Source organism: Oenanthe melanoleuca, chromosome 4 (assembly GCF_029582105.1).
Source record: "Oenanthe melanoleuca isolate GR-GAL-2019-014 chromosome 4, OMel1.0, whole genome shotgun sequence".
NCBI lineage: Eukaryota > Metazoa > Chordata > Aves > Passeriformes > Muscicapidae > Oenanthe > Oenanthe melanoleuca.
Window position 1 is genome coordinate 12,675,656 of NC_079337.1, and position 24,125 is coordinate 12,699,780.

General features: G+C 39.8%; 2 protein-coding genes across 7 annotated transcripts in view; one reads left to right on the forward strand and one right to left on the reverse strand.

The window, feature by feature from the left end:
- Nucleotides 1-9,005, forward strand: part of NR3C2 (nuclear receptor subfamily 3 group C member 2) — a 183,672-nt gene extending 174,667 nt beyond the window's left edge. For all 5 annotated transcript variants that reach the window (XM_056490794.1, XM_056490797.1, XM_056490795.1 and 2 more), the window contains one exon: nt 5,278-9,005. In XM_056490794.1, the coding sequence (XP_056346769.1) occupies nt 5,278-5,433 (156 nt within the window). In that variant the 3' untranslated portion in view covers nt 5,434-9,005. The remainder of the gene's footprint in view (nt 1-5,277) is intronic.
- A 4,101-nt stretch (nt 9,006-13,106) lies between these two features.
- ARHGAP10 (Rho GTPase activating protein 10) overlaps nt 13,107-24,125 on the reverse strand; it is a 135,623-nt gene continuing 124,604 nt past the window's right edge. For both annotated transcript variants that reach the window (XM_056490805.1, XM_056490807.1), the window contains 3 exons: nt 22,592-22,723; nt 21,589-21,680; nt 13,107-14,079 (listed from right to left, as the gene is read on the reverse strand). In XM_056490805.1, the coding sequence (XP_056346780.1) occupies nt 13,991-14,079; nt 21,589-21,680; nt 22,592-22,723 (313 nt within the window). In that variant the 3' untranslated portion in view covers nt 13,107-13,990. The remainder of the gene's footprint in view (nt 14,080-21,588; nt 21,681-22,591; nt 22,724-24,125) is intronic.

The window sequence follows — 24,125 nt, forward strand, 5'->3', positions numbered from 1 at the left end:
CCGTGGGCATTTCGGGGAGAGATGCACATGCAGCACTTGGATGGAGGTGAAGAGCCTGACAAACACCCTCAGGAACATTAGAAACAGATGTCCTGCACATGGTATCAAAAACTTCATTTGGATCCTCCTCAGCATCTCCTGTTGGCTTTGGCAGGAAGGGCTGTATCTTGCATGGCAGGTCTCGTTTCATATAGAGACTGTGTAGTGTATGTGTTAGGCAGTTTGCAGAACAAAAGCTGAATTTGGTTTCAATCTGGCTGACACTGAACAGGCTTTGAGTGAAGAGGGCTTTTGTTTCAATGCCATGACATTAAACCCTAATGTGAACCTTCCCCTTGTCTTGGCAAGGCAGCACCCTGCGCTGTCATTTGCTTGTTGACATTTTCTGCCAAACAAAAATAAATTCTTTAAGGCTCATGCTGCTGAATAATTAATTTTTTATGGTTCCTGAAGGGAATACTTTATAGCTGAGGTGGATCTTTCCATAGGCTGAGAGCGCCAGGATTTCACTCGCTGAAAAAGCTGACAGTGGGAATAAGGGCACAGATCCTCCGGGGGCAGGGTTGCAAGGGATGCTGTGCTGGATGCAAATGTGCCTCTGCAGGTTCCTAATCCTGCAGATAGAAAGCTGCAGATGAGCCCCTCAGCTGTCACCAACACCTTTGGGTACACTTACTTCTGCTGCTGATCTGCCCAAGCTGTGTGCCACAGATGATGAGCAGTTTGGAGCCTTGTTTCAGTCCCAGGGTGAGCATTTTCTGTTTATTGAGAGGATAGATCCAGCCTCTACTTCCCAGAGCAGCAGCGATGTGGGAGTGTGCTAGGTGTGTGTTGCAGCAGCTAATATGCATCTGTCAAGTGAGAAATTGATTCCCAGCTCCCTAATGTAGACACAAGCTACTCTGAGAGTCATCTTGCTCAGTCTGTGATGGTTGGATCTCTCTTCCTTCACGTTAATTGGTGTTTGTTGGGGAAGGGCAGAACCCTGCTGCTGTTGGAAGAAGAGCAAAGGAGACTTGGCTCAAAATTGGGCTGGCCAAGGGATGAGGATGTTTCATTGGTGTGTGAAGCTGTGGGTGCATCCTCCAGGCTCAGAGCATGGGTCAAACTCGGGCTCTTCCATGGCATGTGCAGGTGTCAGGTGCTGTGGTTGGGTGTGCACATGGTTATGAAGGAAACCTGAAGAAATGAGTGCAGTTCCTCAGTCAGATAAATGCACCTGTCCATGTTTGCTCTGCCAGATACTGTTAGTGCCTAACCCATAGGTGTCTTATCCACCTTTTACTCCTTGCTAGCATGAGGCAAATACTCTGCATGGGTATAACCACAGACTCCATCCCTTGTTCTTTCCTTGTGGTGGTGAGAGGTTTTACTCTTGGGTTAGAGTTCAGGATTTCCTAGGCAGCCTAGGAACTGGCCACTGTGGGTCACCAAAGGACATATGGATTTCAAAGAATCATCCCACAGGGAATAACAAAGAAAAAACCTTCCTTCCTGAGCCCTTGGAGTAATAATTATTTTAAATCACAGGATTTTTTGTAGGAATGGGAGTTAAAAAATGTAGTGGTAATGGAATATTGAAGGCCTGGTTGGCAGTGGTTTTCCTTAGCCTACCTGGTTGTTGAAGCAGGAGCTTTGTATCCACTGCATGAAGTGGAAAAAGCAGCAAGTGACAATAGTCCTAAACTCACCAAGGGCTCTGCTGGGTGAGGAGAGCTGGGTGGGCAGAGAACAACTCCTGAAAGGGACACAGACAGACAATTTGGAATGTCTTTTTTTTCCCCTCTCTTTTCTTTTTTTTTTTTCTTTTTTTTTTTTTTTTAACATAGGAGAACACTGAAGTTTCTGACAGCAATAGCTGTAGCTAATAATAGGAAGAAATTACTCAGCATTGTGTTGTTACCCTACTGCTGTCTTAATTGCTGTCTCAGTAGGCTTAATCACAGAGATGCTCCTGATAGAGAAGTGACTGTGGGCTTTCATACCACACTCAGAGATTCTGAGAGAATTTGGGGAAAATGAAGCACAGAAATGTGCACCCTTGCAAATCCAGTAGTTCTTACCATTTCTGGAAATGCAAATCATGGTGAGATTTCCAAACTAAAATAAATTATTTTTGCTGTAAAAATGGAGCAAGTGCTGAAAGGTCACTAGAACTGTATTAACTTCAGGGACTTCATTAAAGGATTCATTTTTTTTAATTATGAAGAACAGTATGCGTGAAAAGTCCATTTTATGGACATCCCACCCTAATAACAGAAAATTACATTTGATTAATACTCCTATTTCTCAGAGGTGCTCAATACAGCATACAAATGCAAAAATTGATTAGGTAAAAATATCAGAATTGCTAAGACTGCTGTAGCCTTGAAAATGTTTGAAGCGCAGCACACTCTGCAGGGTAGTGATGAGGGAATTGGGAATTGTTTTAGTTGTGGCCTTAACTGCACTGCCAAGCTGTAAGTCTTCAGAAGTGTGCTTCAGTAGCTGATATAATTGAGATTATAGAAGCCAGGATGTTTCTAGTCACCACTGCACTGCTTGTGCAAACAGCATTGCTTTCACTCTCACTGCTGAATTGGAGCTGTCTGTCACTCTGCTGGACTGGGGAGCTCTCAGCTTTTCCAGTATAAACTACCAGAAGTAGAGGGTAGAAGTGGTCAGCTTAAGTGTGGTCAGGAGTTCTCAGAGCACAGGGATTTTACAAGGCTTTAAAGAGCAACCAGGAGTGTATCTGATCTAGGAAATTCATAAAGCACATTCAGAGGTGCTGGATAGCTCGTGTTACCTTGCTTGTCACCTGTGCTGCCTCAGTCACTGCAAAGACAGAGCTTGTGTGTTCCAAGAGAAAACAAACTTTTTGATATCCTTACTGAAGAGGGAATTTCTCTTTTAAAGCAAAAGAGTAGCTAAATTATTTACCTGTTACAAATCAAAACTACATCAGACAAATGTTGTTTGGGATGCAGAAGCAAGGACTTCAATTTCAAAATCAGCATTGCTGCTGGGACCTGAGTTTTTTCATCCTTTTAGTGCATCCTCATGCCAAGGCTGCTGAGCTGGCATTTGAGAATGCATAGGAGCACACCTGCAGAAAATAGCCTGCTCATGGCTCAGCTCTTGGTCTCACAGCTTTTTCTGTCTGACCTCAGCACAGTGTTTATATTTTTGTACTTCTGAGCCAGCTTTCAATTCTGCCACATTTGTACCTCTTTATTTTAAATTAATGTTTTCCCAGTCTCAAAAAGCCATGCAGCTTTGAAGGCTGGAGTTAAAAAGATTCTGTGGTCCTGGTGACACATGGGGTCACATGTGTGACACACATGCTTCTTAGTCCTCCCTTTTTCTTTATGTGGATGATTATTGTCAAGTATATTAAAGCTGGTAGCTTCAGAAAGTGGAACAAAAATTTTAGCAGCCTAAATAGGTATAGAAAATACATTATACTTAGGGCTTCAAACCCAAGTATGACATGATAGGAGGGTTCTAGGGAATTTCTTTAAAACTGTTGTGCAAACTTAACCTTTCTTCTCTGTGGTGAGATTTGTAGTGTGCTGTGCTATGATCAAATCTGTGAAACCACAATCCTGGTTTTCACCCACTGGACTGCTGACTTGTTTATTAAATAGAATAGATTATGCTTCCTTCATTAAAGTTATTTTTTATTTGCCCTTGTCTGCATATTTACCAGTACATAAATGTGTACTTGGTGCTACTAAAAGCTTGCAAAGAAGTCAGAATTAGTAGTTTCTAGGTAGGATTTCCTGTGACCTGTCTCACTGAATCCAGAGGCTCTACACGGGCGTGACGAGGCAGGAATTCACTTGAGCTGCACAGAAGGCAGTGGGACAGAGGTGACCCCAACCCCCTCTCACATTTAGGGAAAGGAGCACATTCACAGGGTCATTGTCAAGGCTGTGCTGGGGTGCAAGGCTTACTTTGCTTAGGGCTGGTGTTTGGTGCCAGAGGCAGGGAGGAGGGAGCGACAATCACACCGAGACACAGTTTCCTTCACTTTGGTTTTGTGCTGTTTAGAGTATTTTTGGCACACAGGATATGCAGTAACAACCTCCTCCTCATGGGTTAAGTAAACCTTCAAACATCAGCATTTTTTCCTTGAAAACTGGATTATGTCTATGCTACTTATTTAGCATGCATCTGTTTAATTAATTAGTGTTGCTTCATGACATGCCAGATCATCAGGATGACCTAAGCCCCGGCAAACAGACTCGTGTAGTGCTCAATAGCAGCAAATCATGTGTTTGAGTGATCTCAGCACTTCTCTGGGATGTTCACAAACTGCTTACATGTTTGCAAGAACAGCTGTGAAAGTCCTGAAAATAAGCAGTAAGGTATGGTGCTACAGGATGGAAATGTTGCTGCCCATATTTTTTTATTCGTTTCCTTTTCTGCCTTCCAGAAGTCCACTTTTATTTGCCCTATCTTTAACAGGGTCTTTATGGCAGAATGCAATTCTGCATGGTAAGAATTGAAATGACAAACTTGTTTGATAAACTACACAAGCAGAAGTGTTTCAAGTCCTCTGCAAGGACATGAGGTGCCAGAATTAATTTAACACTTGGATTTTTAAACAGCAGAGGCTCTATCCTTGAATCACACAACAGTGTGTGAACTGCAGTGGAAGTTCACACACTCACTGAAACCTTCATTCCTTCACATTTCTTCTTGGACCCTTCTGGGAAGGGTCCAACATACTCTAAGACCTTGGGAGATGCATTTAGGTCACAGCCACCAAGAAACCTGTAGGTTGTGTCACTGTGAGAGCTGAAATGCCACTGTGTGATGCAGCAGTTGTGCTGTTGAGCTGCAAACATCAGCTGCTCTGGCAGTTATAGGTCGTGGGCCCTGGAGAATGCACTGAAGTTAACCAAATAATCTGATTTAATGAATGTGTATCCAGCTGAAGCTGAGAGATACAATAGTTTATGGCTGATCTTTTCCCTCTGGGCAGAATGCTTTATTTTTGTAGGCCTGGGGTTTTCATGGTGGCCAATTGCTGTTAGTGAAAGGAAAAGTGCAGCTAGGCTGAAAAATCAAATCTGTGGTCTCTTGGGTTTTCCTGGTTTGCTGATTTTTAATGAGTCAAGTAGCCCTTTGGCATTTGGGTTCTTTTGTTTGCTTTATAACCCCTGTAAATGGACTGTCAGGTCAGAGTAAGATGTTGTTTCTTGGAAATAATCAATTATCAGTAAGCTGTTGTTTGCATGCAAAAATCTTGGTGTTTTTCCTAAAAACTGCTTCTTTCTGTATTTTCAGCTTGTTAGTGACTTATTGGAATTCTGCTTCTACACCTTCCGAGAGTCTCAGGCACTGAAAGTAGAGTTTCCAGCCATGCTGGTGGAAATCATCAGTGACCAGCTACCAAAGGTGGAATCCGGGAATGCCAAGCCCCTGTACTTTCACAGGAAGTGATAGAAAATGTCTTAAATGGAAGAACTTTGCCTTAAGTTTCCCTGTGTTATTCCACACCCATGAAGGACCCAAGAAACCATATTTTAAACATGCTCTTTACACTTGTTCAGCAGTCTCTGAATAGTCTAAAATCATACAAAGGGTTTGGGGGAATGAAAAGCAGTTGACTTGGATTTGGCAAGACCTAGATGTTTGGAAATTACCCCATAACCCTAAAACACTTAGAAAATGTTCCTGTTCCTCTGGATGAAAAGCCATATCTAGTCAATAACTCTTTGATTTTGATATTTTAACAGATGGAGTTTTAAATATGCCATGTAGTTTCTGGTATTGTTTGCTTGTTTTAAAAGGGTTCGAGAACTAATGAGAACTTTTTAAAGCTTACCCTTGGTTTGCACATAAAACGTAAAGTCAATATGGGGCATTAATATTCTTTTCTTGTAAAAAAAAAATAAAAAAACCAAACAAAAACTATATATATATATACACACATATATACACACACACAAACCCTAACGTGTAAAGTAATAACAGAACATTTGGTGTGGAATACTGTTATCCCCACCTGTGGCATTTGTTATCCCATGTTATCCCATCATAGATGATATACACTGTGTTAAGTGTCCATTTACTATTTAATTCAAAAGGATAAGATGTGAAAAACAAATGCCCTGGTATCAATTTATAGTATCTATTGTGCTGGCTTTACAAATAATTTTTTGCAGTCTTTTGCTGTACTGTACATTGCTGTATGTATAAATTGTGAAGGACCTGAAATAAGGTGTAAGGAACTTTTGTAAATGAGACAAAAAATCTTTAATGGTTAATAGGATGAACGGGAAAGTATTTTTGAAAGAACTCTATTTTGCTGGAGACTATTTAAGTACTATCTTTGTCTAAACAAACAAGGTAATTTTTTTGTAAAGTGAAATGTTCTGCATGCATAATGAACCGTTTACAGTGTATTTAAGAAAGGGAAAGCTGTGCCTTTTTTAGCATCATATCTAATTTACCATCCTACAGTATCTGTTGTAAATAACCACGCTTAACCTTTTCAGTTGTGTTTTAAGCCTTTCTTTTTCTCTCTCTTTTCCTCCCCTTTTGTCTCTCCTGCAAGCGTATGTGGCTTGAGCACACCTTAGAACTCCTGCTTCATGTATCTGTAGGAAACTACACATTTTTGTGTTTGCCACTTTACCAAGGTTTCATTTAACAAGACAAATTATGGTCTCTCTCCAAAGCTTTTGCCAGCTTAATGATCTAGTGAGTTCGTGCCCTCTATTCCCTTTCTCTCTCAGGGGAATGGGGGTGAGCATCATGTTGAATGATTTTCCTTTTTTTACTAAGGTTTCCCAGATTGTTTGGTTTTATTTTTGGTTTTGTTTTTTCATTTTTTTTTCCTTTGAATACTGGATCTATGAAACATCTTCAAAGGTCAGATTATTATTTCAGATGGGGGAGAGCGATTTCTGGTTATGCTGAAGGGAACATGCAGATCATTACAGTAAGTATATCAAAGAGATTTGTACTGGTGAGAGGGATGGTGAGGGATGATAAGGGCAGATAAGCTGAGTAGAATTTTTAGTGATAAACTAAAAGCATCTGTAATTTTGTAAGCATTTTTGTAATAATCAGAATACATCCAAGAGGACAAATGTTCACACTACAAGTTCGACTCAGTTGGTCTGATTTTGTCTCAAAAATGTTTTCTCTAGAATAAGACTGCAAGGAAAAGAATTTTTGAGGTGATTTTCACTATTTCACAATTTATAAGCAACTACAAGATTTTGGAGTAGAATAGAGGACAGGTGAACTTTTCTGAGGCTCAACTGTTGCTACCATATGCTCATGTTTAAATAGAATAGTTTTTCAGAGTCCTAATCTGTAGTGTTCTCTCTGGGTGCCACTGGTATTTTTGAGCTCTAGTGTGTCCCTTGGCCGGTCGGAATGTAGCATTTCTTGTCAATGGTGGTCGAATTAAGAATTCTACACCCTTTCTGAACCCAAATTTGGAGGTGCACTGTGGTGCACTGAGGACAGTCAGCGCTACTTGTCTTTTTAAATGACACCTGCCTTATGCAATGGGTAATCTGTAAAGACTGTATTCAGAGAGGTTTTTTATATATAAATATATAGATACATATATTATTTGCATTTTGGAAGTCTAATTCATAGGCAGATCTTTCAATACTGACCTGCACAGCAATATGAAAGCCAAACTTCCAACGTGAGATATACAGCATGCAGACTGGTTGTTTACAGTAAAGACACAGTCATACATCCATCTTTTAATTTACTTTTTTTTTAAAAAAGTCTAAAATAGAAGATTTCAAAGCCAGGTTCTGGGTGAATACAGTCTGCAGCAGCTTTTTATATTAACAAAGTTACTGCCTCCTTTTCTGTCTCAGAGTAACTTTGCTTGACTAAAATAGCAAAGCCATATTCTACACTTCACTGTTAAATGCCTGTCCCAGTCCAAATTGTTGTCTGTTTGCTCCTATTTTTGTACCTTATTACTTTTAATCTTGGTTTGGTACAATTCATAATTCACAGAAACTTCATATAATTAAACACACTAAATTAGTTTTAAAAAGCAATTTATATCTTTATGCAAAAACGTATGTCTGTCTTTGCAAACAACTGTAAGCAGATTATAATAAATCCTTTACTTTAATCACCTGTTGTTTATGAAACCATTCATTGATTATTATTTTTTTGCTAGAGATCATTGAAGTAATAGATACAATTGGATATAGATGTTGTAAGAGGCAGTATTCTCTTATCAAGGACACTTAAGCAGAATAGCCATCACTTTTTTTAATCTAAATCTGTGTACAGAAAAAAGAAAAAAAAAAAAAAAACACAAAACCCAGCCCTAGTTTTTAGCTACCAGGAAGTTCATTACATTCTTTTGAATTTGTTTAGAATGAAATAGGCATTTGTCTCCTGCAAAATACAAGACAAACTATAACAGCTTTTAGAAAGTGGGCTTTTGTTCATTGAGCTAAATTATTTTGTTGTAAGAAGGAACAGGGATATGCAGCAAGAGAATTGTATACACAGTTAAAATGTAAAATAGTGTAATGTACTGCAGTGGGTATTTCAGGAATACTACACACTGTGTGACTGAGCAGTTGCACAGAGTAAAATAGAAAAGACTAAAGTTTGCAATATCAAAATCTTATTAAAAAGATACTTTACAATCAATCATGCAAAAAGCTAATTCACAGGGTGGTGTTTTTCACTGACTTGTTTAAACATTTATGAAATTAAAAAAATTCTACAGTTAATGCACTTTTAATTGTTTATTAAAGATTTGACTTTTTTTAGAGCAATGTTTTCAGCTGGAGGTCAATGACTTGATAAGAGAGACAGCAGTTCTGAGGCCAGGAAGCTCAGAGAAATGTTTAAGAATTTTTGGAGTTTAAATAGATTCCTGGATGAAAAATAAAAGCAGCCAGCAGTATGGTGTAAACAGTAAAATCTATGCATAATGATGCATTTATAATTAGGGGTTTGCTTCTGTATGTTTAAAGCTTTTTAAATAAATAGAAAATATTGTTTGGTCTTTATGTTAATGTCTGCAAGTACCTATTTTTCTTTTTTTTTTTATACAAATTGTACAAATATACATGAATTAAAATGGTTTGATTGCAAGTATTTCTTGCATTTTAATCTCAGCTAGCTGCTGGTGCAGTGATATCCTTAGAGACAAGCCTTCTGCTCCTGTAGGAGCAATACAGAACCAGAGAGTGGGTTGGGTTGGAAGGGACCTTAAAGATCATCCAGTTCCAACCTCCAGCCATGGGCAGGGACTCCTGCCACTGGACCAGGTGCTCAGAACCCCATTTAACCTGGACATGAACACTTCAACATAGAGTAACTTAAAATGCAGTGTCAAATCTTTCTTCAGACAGCTGGAGTGTTGGTTCCAGCAATCTCTGTCAGCTCTGGGTGTTGCTGTACCTGTGGTGGCTCCAGCCAGGGAGCAGCTCCTCGGGCTGTAAGACAGGGAATGTCCAACACTGGAATGTGGTTCACTGCACTGGGTCCCTGTGCCTGACAGACAATGTGCTGACACTCTTCTGGGCACAAGCTACATCCCACTGGAAGAAACAAACCTTCAGCAGGGCAGAGTAGTCTGGGCTCCAGTTTTTGTTAACCTCCAGCTGCTCTTCCCATTGGCCAAAGTTAGTGAATCTCTCTTGCCCTGAGAGAAATGCTATTTTATATACACAAGGTCTCCCCATTGACCCTGCCTTCTCAGGGTCAGACCGTTTCCAGTTGTAATTACAGTAAGATAGCAGGAGTTTTATTTCTTCTTCTAACTATCTTGGCTTATTCTGGGCACTCTCTCACCAAGTTCTGCACAAAGCCTGGTCCGTGGCCAAAGACCACCATTTAATTGCGTTTTGGTCTTTTAATAACAAATTGCATAAACTTTTTTATTGCCAAAAAATCCTTGCACCTGCTTTCTCTTTGCTGAATTGTCAAAAGGAAAGAATAGTAGGGGATCAGCAGTGTTAAGAAAAATTTCCCATATGTTTACAAGCAGATGCATCTGTCATATGCTGTTCTAGAAATAAGACAATGCTATCACTACTTAAAACCATAATGAAACTTGTAACCTGACCTCAAGCTGGGGCACTCAGGTATCTGCAGAGACTGGGAGTTCATGAGGAGCACAATATTATTAAGAAAGGAGTGGAAAAAACACCCTTTCCTGTCACAGATTTTGCTTGGTAAACCATGCCCTGCCATAAAGTTTTGGAGGTGTTCTTACTTTAATTGTAGATGTTGACAGGGTGAAGTTTATTTGGCACTTACCTGTGGCTAGTGCAAGGACAGATGAGGGCAGACTGTAGGACTCTGATGTAGAAAACAATGTCCAAGGCATTCAGCTGAAGAGGTGAAACTCCAGTGAAGACTTTCAGTGAAACCCAGTTTAGCACTGGTGCATTTACAGCCTACACAGGCCTTCTGTCAGCTTTTCTCCTTAAACTGCAAACCAGGTAAGAATTGTCAAATGGGTTAAGAGAACAAGGAACAGCAGTAAAGAAGGCAAGTTTCTGCCCAAGTCTCTTCTGTGACACAATTACAGAAACTTGGGTAGCAAAAGCCGCAAGCAGTGTGACAGGAACATGTATTTTCATTACAGGACAGATAAATCAGCTAATGAGATTTTTCTTTCACTCTTCATAAAAGACAACATCAGAAGGAAACCTGCCATGAAGATCAGCTGGGACAACACTTAACAACCTTCAGCAGCCTGAAAACCCCAGGGCTTTTCACCCAGCAGAGTGGAAGTGTTGCACCCTGGCCAGTGACTAACAGGCTATAAATTTCTGCTGAGCCCAGTTAGGCAGGAGTCTCAGCTTGGCCATTAATTATTCAGCAAACACATTTAACCTTAATCCCCAGGCTGAGGGATTCAATCTCTGGCCCCACAGTGATGGCAAGGCCAATATCATTTTGCATAAAAAGCATATTTGGGTTTTTTTCCTAATTCACACTCTAATTTTCAGCCCATGTCATGCATTCACTACCAGCAGCCTCAGCTTTTGAAAACTGACAAGTGTGCAACCAGCACAGAGCAAGGGCAGGGAACCCAGGCAAGGATCAATCACTTCCTCTGTGCCCACAGCTGTGACAGGAGAGCAGTTCCATGAAGGAGGACAGAGGCCACACCCATGAAGAATGGCCACTCCTGCTGCCAGGCCAAGAGAAGGATCCTGTAACCAGCTTTTTCCAGAATGGACTCCCTGTCCTCCTTCCTGCCTCAACAGCACGTTACTGCATTCCTCCAAAATCCACCAAGCCATGGACAAGACAGACAAGAGGCATGCCCTAAAGGCCACTTCAGGAAAGCAAGTAATCTCAAAGCCTGACTTTCTTTGTATTTTAGGGTTTTTTTTAATTTTAGCATGTTTTTAATCTCCACTTGCAAGCAGTCAGTACTGAGGGCATCGTTTACAGCTCTGCTCAGCAGTGAGGATGAAGAATGAGCTGTGCCGTGGCTACTGGGCTGTGCAAGTCTGTACTTGGCACTGGTGTAACTGGGCTGATGTGGAAACCCATCTGGTGGGTAGCAGTTCCCACAAGTGAATTCCTCAGAGGCAGTGTGGTTAGCCTGAAAGCCAGATCTGATCTGGCTCAGCTCACACCACTGCCTTCAGACAACGGCTGGGACGTGAGAAAGTTTGGATTAGTGTTACCTCTGTTTAGTGTATCACTTCTCAGTAGAAAAGTTTTCTTCTTGTTTGGATTCTACGTAGCTCCAGGAGTAACAGGAGTCTCAAAACATCTCACCTAAAGGTGAAACAGGCTCACAGGACTGGATGGAAGAGACACTAAGACTATTATTCCTTCTCTATAAATCTGCCTTTTTAAACAGTTATAAGGAAAAAAAGTCCCACCACACAGAGCCAGAGCTAAGAAGCACATTGAGAATTTTGGAGGACAGCAGCCAGAACAAGATCAAACATGCACTGCAGATTTAAAACAACAACAAAACAAATGGAAGCAACTTCCAAAGCTTGTAAGCTTTAAATTATCAGAGCTTCACCATCTGACAAGCCAGCATACCTAGCTGCCACACCTGAAGGTTAACACCAAAGATTTATATTCTCCCTCTTCTTTCAACATTTTCTACCAACTGGTAGCCATGAAAATTGAGTTTGGCACACAAATACCATCCTGCCTCCAGAATGAATCTTTAAGGCCACAGATGAGTTGATAGAGCTGTGGGCCCAGGCAACATGAGACCCAGCCAGAACACAGCTTTGCCACGTGAACAATTCTGAGCAGGAAACCTGCAAGCTGTTGCTGCAAGTACTGGTGCAGTTATTTCCTTAACTCTGAATCAAGGAGTAAATCAGTCAGAAGTCATTTTCAGTGCTTGGGTCACTTAGCCAAGACAAGAACTGCCTAAAAGCTTTGTGGCAGGGAGTCACTGCTCCACTAGCAGGAGATTTCACCAAATGAAACTCCTCCAGGCAATGAGGGTCAGTGCTGAAGAGCTGTACTGGCTTGGCCCACCATTGCTCCATCTGGAAATGATTTGTGCATACTCCAGTGGTCTGTGCAGTCCAGGCAAAGGAACAAATTTATGGCATGGAGTTAAATCCTCAGGGGGAAAAAAAGCCATCCAACCCCAAGGCAGCATTAACCATTAACTTGTTTTCTAATCTCATTTGTTAGGAAAACTTGCAAGCTAAGTAGAGCTGGAGTAAATGACTCGAAATCCAGAGTCCAATTTAACAAATAAGTGAGCCTGTATTAGCATGTGATCCTGTCACACTTTCCTGCATCCTGTCTTACTTGAAGGAGAGAAAAATAGAAAAAGCAGTGATAAATTTTTTTAAAGTCTACAAATTTTGAGGCATCAATAAGACCATACAGTTAACAATTAGAGGGAAGGAAGGTAAGGTGAACAAGCTGCTAAAACAGCTAACAGATAAAATGCAGGAATCCTCCAGAATGCAAAAGCATCATAGCCAGAGATTCTCTTTTCCCTTTGGCCTGAGCTCCCAGAGTTGCCTATTTTGCGTGAGGAAAGCTCCCCATCCCTTTTGGAGCCTGCTCGAGGCTGACTGCACAGAGCTGCCAATAATTATTTCATGCCACAACTTCCAGAACCAGAGCAAAATACTCTGCAACATAGGAATGACAAGTCAAATAACAAATAACATTTTATTTCATTTACAGTGATATTTTTTGAGTAGCAAAGGAACCATGACATATAGGAGCCTGTAATAAAAGTTCATGTGTCTTATCTTTATAAAATAAATGAAATCATACACGCAACATAAACGAATGTGCTCTTTGAAGACATTTGAAAAATGTCATGTCTTGATAGCTATTATTTTTACTTACTGATGTCTGTTCTGCACTGGCTATTCCACTCTGAAATATAATTTAATTGTCAGCATGATAGCTTTTTTTTTTTATCCATCAGTATCTTCCAAACCTAAAATGATCATAAAATCATAGAATGGATTGGATAGGGAGGGACCTTAAAGATCATTTCGTTCCAATCCCCTGCCATGGGCAGGGACACCTTCCACTAGACCAGGTTGCTCAGAGCCCCATCCAACTTGTCCTTGAGCACTTCCAGGGATGGGGCAGCCACAGCTTCTCTGGGCAGTCTGTCCCAGTGCCTCACCACCTGACATTCTGTTAAAAATGCTGGTTATCAAAGCATAATCTTCAGGACACTAAGTTGAATCACAGATCAACCAAACACTTGACTCAAAAGCTATTTATCTTGCAAACAAACATACTACTACTGCTCTTTACAACTGAAAAAACAAGCACCCTATTAAAAAATTAACCTATCCCTTCATCCCTCTTTCTTGCCCCCCCACCCATTCCAACCCTCAAAGAATCTTTTCTGTCATTCATATTTGGCAACACTTAATGTCTTTATACAGATTAAGATCTTCAATCCATAGTCCAGCTCTTCACTGATTAAAAGCAGTCACAAAAGTAGAGACAAGTGACTAGAACAAAAATCCATGGATACCATGTACACCTTCTTGGCGTTCAATGCACAAAGCTATAAAAACTGAACATAATTTTGTGGAATAAGTCCTCTCTTGCCATTTAACGTGCCTTCTAGCCATCCTGGCTCTCTGGAAAATTGCACTGCAAAAGAAAAGGAGAGAAAATTACTGCATCTTTTTATGTTTGAATTAGTACTTCTCAGCTTTAGCTCCACAAGACACCAGACAAAGCATCCATAAAAACTTCCCATCATCTGCAATGACCAGTTTAAGAATCTGGCTAGGAAAGATAAAGAGGATTATTAACTTGACTTAAATACTTCATAATATACTTCTGCAAAGCCTACATGGTGAAATAGCTTTTAGGTGCAGGAGACTTCATTAAGGAAATAGTTAACAGAGCTTAGGACAGATTTATAAAATAGAAAAATCTGTGCCTTAGGGTGAAAGTCAGAATTCATATCAAACAGTGGAAAACACTTTCAGTAGGTGGGGCAAAACAAGAGGAAAAACCTATCTTCAGAAGAAGTGATGAATCTGGAAGCTCAGAGCCACAGAAACCCAGCATAGGACCTTACTTGGCATGAAAAGTAAGCATGGAAAGGATTACAGGGGAAATAGAAATGAGCCAGATGTCACTCCAAGTATCAAGTCTTCAGAATAGAGCTATTAGAAGTGACCACTGGACAAAATCTGAATCATTCTTCTGATTAAATCCTCTCAAAATTCAAATACACAGTCCAATTCACAAAGCACAGAGCAAAGGCTAGAACAGCTCCCTGTGCCATCCTAAGTGTTCACCACTGCTGATCCCAAAATTTATGCCAGAGTATCCATGAATATAAAATAAGAAGTATTTCAGCTTGGACTCTCAATGCCCCAGAATTTACTCTGTGAGCAAGAGAACTAATGAAATCTGACTTCCTGTATATATACGTTGACCACATTTGACAGGAAGTTAAAAAAGAACCATAAACCTCCTTTCCTTGGAAAACAGACTAAAAAGTCCTCAAATTCCCCTCTGAGGTGTCTTTTAAGGATATAATACAGATACCTATTTACCTATGTAACTGTAAAATCCCACACTTTTTAGCAACCTACGACATTCTTTACTGTATTAATTTATCCTCACAGTGCTTCTGAGACAGACAGTATTTAGGGAAGACATCAGACAAATGCTGAAACATGCTGCCAGCCATGTCAGTGCTTTATTTAAAACACATTAACACATTGGGAAATGTGATATTTGTAGCCTTCTACATATCAGGAAAATAACAGTTGAGAGAGAGCAACATGTTAAGTCTCACTTCCAAAAGCACTGAAGGCTCCTAATTTGAGGACTTAAAATCACTTTCCCTGCTTTTTTCCTTGTGTCCTATTATTGTCAAACAGCTGTGCTCAGAAACCACACTTGGAGCAGCAGCTATAACTCCAAAGAACCCAGAAAAACAAAACTGCTTTCAAATGATACTGATAGTTTAGAGTCAGCATGAAATGCTGGGCTTATATTTGTAATAAATGTGTTCAACAAAAAGATTCCAAAGGAAAAACGTGCATAGACAATTACCTTTTAGGATCTGTGCTCGCACAGTAACTTATATTACCATTAGTAATTAGCAGGCCCTCCTCTCCCTTTGTCATTTCTATTCCACAATTACAGAGTACACATGCATTTGAAACTGCATGGCTGACACCACCACAAACCTCTCTCCAAAAGCTGTAATTCTACATTTCCAGCAAATGCACCAGCAGCCAGCCAAACCCCTCCCTGAGGTCTCCCATACCTACATTGCACATCTGTATTGCAGGAAACAAACTCCAAAAAAATGACAGATTAGGGAGAAAAACAACTAGAAAACCTAGAAGTAGGAAATTTCTACCTATCCTCTGGTGCTTAACCTTAATTTTCATTAGAAAGAGGATACCACTGGCATGTGAGTGTCTATAAATCCAGGGCCTGTTCAAACTGAGGGGATGACACTGAAATGAAAATTTCCCTAAAATTTACACAGGGGAGGAAATGCTCACACTATGCTGAATTACATTGTTTAACACAACAGAAAACTTCCAAAGAAATATTTTCTAAGCAAGTTTGATAAGATAATGGTGAACTCTGCACACTGCAGCATGTTCATGGCCCAGCAGCTGGGTTTGAGTGGCAAACACCATTTTCACCCCAGAAGATGAGACTTAGCTGGTACATCTGAGCTCTGGGCTTAGGAAATTAAATATTGCACACGTACATTGCACAGCTCAGGGCCTCACTTGTTGGCACACAGTTCTTTTAGACTCTAGGAAGACTGAAGAAGGAATTATCACTCAATTACACCTAAGGCTACCATTTCTAGAAATCTGTGCTTTTTTAAAAAAACACAGCAAAAAGTAATGCTTAACATTCAGCTGCTGTGGTGATTGTCACAGCAGGGAAGGTTCTGCCCCCAGTCCAATCACCTTGTGCAAGAAGGGGTAAGATACTTGTGTACATCACTGACTGCTTCTGTAGGCAAATGATATTAATGAAGATGCCATCTAAAAGTAAAGCTGCTTTAAGCTCCACTGATCCTGTGTTCTTTGCAAATCCATTTCTGAAGTACAGCATGCATTTCTTTAACATCAAAACCACTTAGCCACACAAACATACGAGTGGTTTCTGAGCACAGCTGTCTGGCAATAATAGGACACAAGGAATAAACCAGCATGCATTCCTTTAAAATCAAAACCACTTAACCACACAAACCCCATTCCTCCATCATGCACATCATGCTTCTTAAAGCCAGGACACAGCCTATTTCTGAAAAAATACTCTGCTCAAGAGAAGACTTCTGTAGTGTCCCCCTTCTGTCATTTCTTCTCAGTCGACAACAATTACAGTTCTTAGCACTTTCTCATTTAAAAATACCTTGCTGCAGATACTACACACTTGGCCTTAAAACTACAACTCATTACTAGAGCAATCATCCCACAGGACTAAGGCTCATGTTGGCACAGGACAGGAGCAGAAAACACTTGTAGTATAAAAGATACAGAGCAGAGAAGTAAACAGTAAATATTTTCAGCAATATTTAACGAGCATATAGCAAGACTGCACAACAAGACCAAGCACAGAACCACCACTAAAAGCCATCACCTCTTAGTACAGTGCAAATAGCAGCCAAGTTGAGAGCTCAGAGGGGGACAGTGATTCCTCAGTACCTGCTGCAAGGCCTTTTCAGCAGTCTCACTTGTGGAGGCAAAGTGCAGAGAAGGAAGATGTCTGAGCATCACAACAACAGCAAGTGCTATGGAACAATCACCCCAACACAAAGGGACCAGCCAAACCTACAGACTTGGAACTAGCAGTGAGATCTGATTTCTTCTAATCTAGAAACACCACCAGGTCAACTTGGCATTTGCAGCACTGCCTCTTTTCTGTATTCTCCAAACAAAATAGCTTTGATATTGCCAATTTTCTTACTGCAAATACATAAAATTCACAAGCACCTCTTCCCAGAGACCCAATGCCATAAGCAGACTTTGCTTTGCTCTGGCAGCTCAGAAGTTTCACAGGTCTCAACCACAATAAGAGCAAGACTTACTTCCTCAGCAGTATTAGTTCATTGGCTGGGTGCCACTAACTTCAGCAAGACTGAATCAGACACTGATTTCCACATCTTTGTGGAAATTGGCTGTTTTGGTAGCACATCTAAACTGCATGGTGTCTGGCATAAAAGGGCCTCTCTTTCTCATGGATTGTCAATCAGAGTAGAAACCTCAAAAAGCAACATAAGTGAGGATTACTCAGGGCAACAGAAATCTCACTGCTAAAACCACTACAGCACTAGAACTCACTTCCACAGAACTCAATAATGCTGGCCAATTTTTCATCAGGAAATTCAATTAAAGCAACCAAATGTACTTGCAAGCCCTCTGTGTTTAGAAATCCCTTTGGGTTTTTGAAACAATCCCTGTGGGTTGAGTTGTTCACAGAAATGCAGAAATATTTTTCATGCTTTGGGTTAGCCTGGAATTTGAAATTTCAAAACTTGCTGTTTCTGTTGTGAGAAGCAGAATTATCTTGTGGACAGAACACAGGATAGGAGTCAGGGGGTCTCCTCCCCATGAATGTTTCCAAGTGCTCTGAAATACACAGATGAAAGGTGCACCAAGAAGGAGCTCTACCTCCATTTTTACCTCAGCAGAAGAACCTTTTGCACACACAGTGCAATACAGTATTTTGGGACTTCTCTTTGATGTAAATCCTGGATTGGTCAGGACCATAATGACAGACAGTCCAGGAGCCACAGCATGAATTAGAGGGCAGAGAGTGCCTTGGAGTCAAAACCAGGAACATTAACTAAGGCTGGCACTTTCTTACAGTGGGAGAGAAAGATGGGGATGACAAGAGCTGTGTGAATGTGGCTTTTTGTGATCCTTTTATACTTGGTGAGCATGATGGGTGCCCCACTTTTCCTTGGGAACAAAGCTCTCTCAGTTTTCCTCATGTTTTCTCTCCCCTAAAATCGGATTTTAAAAATTGTAAAAAGCCTTGATAAGAGCTATCTTGACAAGTTTTCAGGAAGCCTTCCTGCTAGCAGTTCTGCCAAGGAATTTTTATTGTGTAAACACCATTTAACCTATCTGAAACACTTCTCCTGAGTGAAATTCCCATTTACTGACTTTTAAGCAGTCTCTTTCAAGAATCAGAAATTTAATAACACTTGGCTCCAAGACTGGCAAAATTCCAGTGCCAGGCAGTCTGATTATTCTTTCCCTAATTATTGGGAATATCTGCCTCAACAACAGACATACACAGCCAGCATATGTCTCTCTCAATCTCAGATTTTACTCTGCTTCTTCCTGTATGTGCCCTTATCCAGCTGCAAACTCTTCAAGCTTTATTTCCAACCACTTGAATTATATTGTTATGTGCTGTCAATAATATAGCCTGTAACAACTGGGAAATAAAAATATTGGCACAGCCTAAGGCAAATTGAATTGAAGATTAAAAAAAAAAAAAATCCAGTGGATATTGTTCAGATTACATTATTCATTTTCTTAGACAATTCAATTAAATAGAAAACTTTGCCTTTTCTTTTTAACTTACCAGATGGTGCCTTAGCATTTATATTCTATGGCACTTTAATGGAAAGACTGTGGGATTTGGGGAAGCACAATGCACATGCAGTGCTGAAAACACCTGAATGTGAAAATGCTATGGTTCTTACAGATTCCTATCAGGTGATGATGCAAAGCTTAACTTAAAATATTAGCAAATCTAGCCCTGGCAAACTGAGACAGATTTTTTTCCCCATTTTAGAAACACAAAATGGAGATGGGAGCAAAGGTTAAACTCACCTTCTTGCACCAGTATAACATTTAGCAGCTATGACAGGTGCAAGACTACTTCCCTAAATGCCATTATCCTGTCTGAGGCTGGAGCAGCCAGAAGGATTCATCCAGAGTAATGACAGGTGAGAGAGAACCACTGCAATCAACATCTATGGACCAAGAGAGACAGACCAAGAACGGGGAAGGAAACAGGAAAAAGGAAACAAAGCAGAAAAGAGAGGAAAGAGAAAGGGGAAAAAAGAGAGACAGGATTAGAAAGTGAGACAGGCCGGGTGGAGAAAGGAGAGACAGATAAAACACTAATGGAAGCAGCACTTTTTAGTAGACATTAATTTAACAGTTACTTTAATGGTTGATACTAGCTGTATGTCAACTTGATTGATGCGTTGTCACTTTGATAGTTAAGGTTATTGGTAGAGCTGCAGAATTGATGTATTATTACTTTAATTCTTCATTTGGGGGCTTTATTAGGGCATATGGGAATTTAAATTGAGTAACTAAGGAACCTGAATTGATTCACTGCAATCTGATTTCAGCACAGACACAGGGGTGCCTGATACAGAAAGAAAAGGCCCATGTTGAGGCATTTCAGAGGTTTCAGATAAGGAGACAGATCTGCACTTGGCATGAAAAGAGCCATCTATCACACAACCTACTGGGAAAAGTTATGAAATGACCATTACATACAGTTACTGCCTTATTACTTGCATGCTATTCCCATTTTGTCTGCCAATCCACAGCCTACCTGAGGGTGAGAGCCCTGCAGGGCAAGGACAACACCTGAGAAATAACCAGGACACAGCAGAACAAATCAAAACTAATGTGTTTAAGGAAATGTGAGCTTTGCCATTGGAAATCTGCAACTGGGTTTTCCAAATGTAATCCATGCAACTTTTTCTCAAGCTTTGAACATTTCAAACATTTCTCCACAGATGCCAGAGTCAGATTCCACACTTGTTTTGGGGCAATCCAACTCTCCAGTTGAAAACTCAACTGAGGCTGCAATGCACCAAATCATGGGGACTTTGTCACAACTTCTTGAGTTCTCATACAAGGAGAGAATCTCAACAATGCTCTCACACAAAAACATGACACACAAGGAACTACTTCCTGAAAGACTTTCTTGCTGTTCTGTAGCAGAAATGCCTCTCCCAGACATCAAATCTTTCCCACCATGCACTAGATTGTCTTTGCTGTACACAGTTTGATGTCTGCTGAAGAGCCCTATCAGTCATGTTTTTAAAAACTTAAATTAAAATAGCTAGTGTTAAGGACTTAAAAAGAGCAATCACTTAGCTAATTCATCTTTAAAAGGTTTCCCACCTAACTTGATTCAGACATGATTTGCCTGCAAGGCAGCTCTAATAGGAAACATCAAGAATGATTTTTTAAAGTGGGTGCTAGTAGGGAAGAACCTAGTGGGGACCCCAGGCCACTTTATGATGGGGGGAAAAAAAAAAAGGCAGAACTGAAGTTTGGACCAGGCCTGCTGTTTATTTTTTTGAGAGGAGACAGAGGACAGGAATATCCTATTATACACATTATTTAAAAAATAAAATAAAATAAAATAAAAAAGGATTTTGCTGAGCTTCCCACTTTGCATCTTTAGATTTTGTATTACAGTATCATTGGTATAAGATTTAAAAACAAAAGCCTTTCAGTTTGAAGTCCCTGTGCATTTGCTGAAGGATAGATCCATGGAAGCTCACTGAGAACACAGTTTTGAGCACAGGAATCACCTTCTGGATGCTCATATGTAGTGCTATATTTGGATCCATAGAAATCATTAAACACAAGCCTTCATTCCACACCTCAGTGAATATTCCTTTTTCTACAAGTATATGCACGCACTAATGCAAACCTTGATCTAAATCAGTAAAAACACTTTTTTCCTCCATTGTTCACCTGATTTACCTGGCACTCTGTTTGCTTGAAAATCCTGAAATAATTTTTTTTTTCTTTAAAGGAAAACTCCTGTGTTATTTTACAAGAGTTCACATTATAAAAAATTCAGTTTCCAGGCCAAGGTGTTCTCTTCTATTACTGAATTACCATTTTTTTGGTACTACAACACATTTAAATGATGCTGAAAAATTATACCAGTTGGAAGAGTCTATTCACCCAAAAATCAAAAGCATTGCCTCACAGTGCTAAGGATATGTTAAGTAGCTTCTTCATACCAGAAAAATATCTCCATCACCAACTGTGTGCCATCAGCAATGTTGGCAGAATAGCAGTCAGGCTTGTATTTTTATCCAAAGCCATTTTAGCAGTTTTGTCAATTTGTTTTTCATTGCTTTATATTTACTCAAGCAGTACTTACCATCTTCAAATATTGCTCCTATCTGAAATGACAATTCAGAGCTGTGTTCTGCTTCACATGGATAAACTGCTCTTGCTTTTCGGTGGGCAACACTGAAAAATGAAATTATGAATTATAGCAACTTTTTACTATTATAAAGACACTGTCTCAAGCATTCTCTCTCCATTCACATTTGGAGATGACTAAAACTTTAAACACAATCTCACATGCATCATTACAGGCTTATAATTCATACACACAGCCAAAGCTGAAGCTTCACAGCTTACTGTTGGCATTTCTGAATATCATACTCCCAACTCTCTGCACACTTATTTTTATGACAAACTCGAATTTCAGCTACAGTTAAATCTTTTTCATGTGCTAGTCAGCAATGAACTCAATAGCAGGCAAAGCATAATATAGTTCAAAAATTCAATCAGTAATAAGAAATAGGAATTTTTTATCAAGTGTTAGGAAGAATTTGTACATATACCAAATTACTTTAATTAGAAAAGAAAATATTACTAAATTGGAAGGGAAAAGCTAAGATGGTGAAGACCTTCAAAGAAAAAACTCAAAATACTTCAAAACATAGAAAATAACATGGAAGGAAGCAGAAACAGGATGGAAGAAGAGCTGGGGAAAAGAGTGAAAGAATGAAAACATAGAGAAAGGTAAAGATGGAAGAAAGTATTTCAGAGGCAGCAAGGCTAGGATTTGGCAAAGATGGAAGAATCTGTATTTTAAGACTCTTAAGAGAAACACTGAAGGAGAGAGACACCAGCCAAAACAAATCTCTCTTGTATTAACCAACAGACCACTGGCTCAGTGTACTGTGTGCCTTCCACCAAGGAAGATGTTCAAAGGAAAAACAAGATGAAGCAGACAGGTATTTTATTCTGTCAAAATTGCTACGGTTGCACTTCCTGGTTTGAGATAATCATTCACCTGCCATGGGAGACTGTTTTTATAAAGATGCAGAAAAAGGAGGCAAATATAGAGCCAGCAGAAGTGCAGACCATACCTTTCCACTGGTGTGTCAGTGCCAGTGGCAGGGCTGGGGAAGAAGAAAGTGGGTAGGGCAGCATTTGTGGCAGCCGGGTTGGCAGGTGGAACGTTCATCCATGAGACCATCGACGGGCGGCTTTGAGCAGGACTAGGAGGAAATACATTCAAGGCAGAATTAAAAACATGGATAAAATTTATCGTACCAAAACATTTGAATCTTTCTAACTGGACAACCTGTTGGATTTTCAAATTCAAACCAAATCATATTGTCAAGTTGATTTTGAGAAATGGCCGTCGTATGATTCTCCACTCCTCCTTGGAATTCTTTTTCCTACATCCTAAGCTAAGGAGAACTACCTGAGATGCATGACATAGGCAATGCAAGGGCAAAATTCCCCATTCCTTATCTAATAAAGACAGACAAAGTGAAATTGCATAAAGCAGGCTATTATTTGAGCTGCCACTCTGCCTTTACAAGTTTTGATGAATCTATTTAAAAATCTCCTCAGTGCTGTACAAAGGCATGTACAACTGGGAAGACTTCTAAAGAGGCTGCAGCTATTGCAGCATTAGGATCACAATGCTGGCTCTGGATTGAGATCTCCTTCATGGAGCTGTGCAAACACTGCCTCAGTGTCTGCCTTCACCAACACACTGCTCAAATAGGTATCAAGTTAATGGCTGAACACAAAGTTGCCACAAGAGGAAAAGAAATAGCAGGCAAAATTTAAAACTTGTATTAGTAAACATATGGAGTTGTCCCCAACATAAACAGCATTTCTAATTTTACACCTGGAAGAACTAAACTGTTCCACCACTGGAAGGCTTTCCTTCATTTCATGGACAAAACAACTGTCAGTGTGTCTTTGGAACAAAGAGCTGGACTTCAAGCAGTTTCTAAGCAGAAACAGAACTAAAATAATTTGCACACGTTCCTCAGAAGTAGAGGCTTCCCAATACAGCATTTACGACTTTTCTTACTCCAAGATTAACCTCTTAGACAGCATTGATCTGAAAAAGCACCACCAAAATCTAAGAACTCATCCAAGAAGGTTTTTGTGGGGGTATAAATGCACACCTAATCAAGATGCACACCTTCAGCAAGAAGAGGAATCAAGAATCAACCCAGTTATAATTGTAGATGAATAAAAGAAAAGAGGAAACCTAACATAGGTAGCTAATTTTAATCTTCTTGCACACTGGGATATTTAATTTCTAGAAGAAATTATCACTATTTTTTGTTTTGAATAACATTATTTACAATCAGATCCAACTTTTACAAACTCATATCTCACAGTCATTCCAGCATTTACATAGTTAAACAGCCATTTATTTTGATTATTTTTTTTTTTAATTTAGTACATTATGATGTGAATGTCACATTCCTTAGTACAAGACAATGGCTTTTCCTTTGGAAATGTGTTAGAAGGCATTTGAATAAGAACTGGAATTCACAGTTTATAAAACAGCATTCTACAGTTAATTCCACCAGTAAAAATGAAACTTAAGTGTGCTGGAATCATAACCAGAAGGGTTTATCAAAACATGCT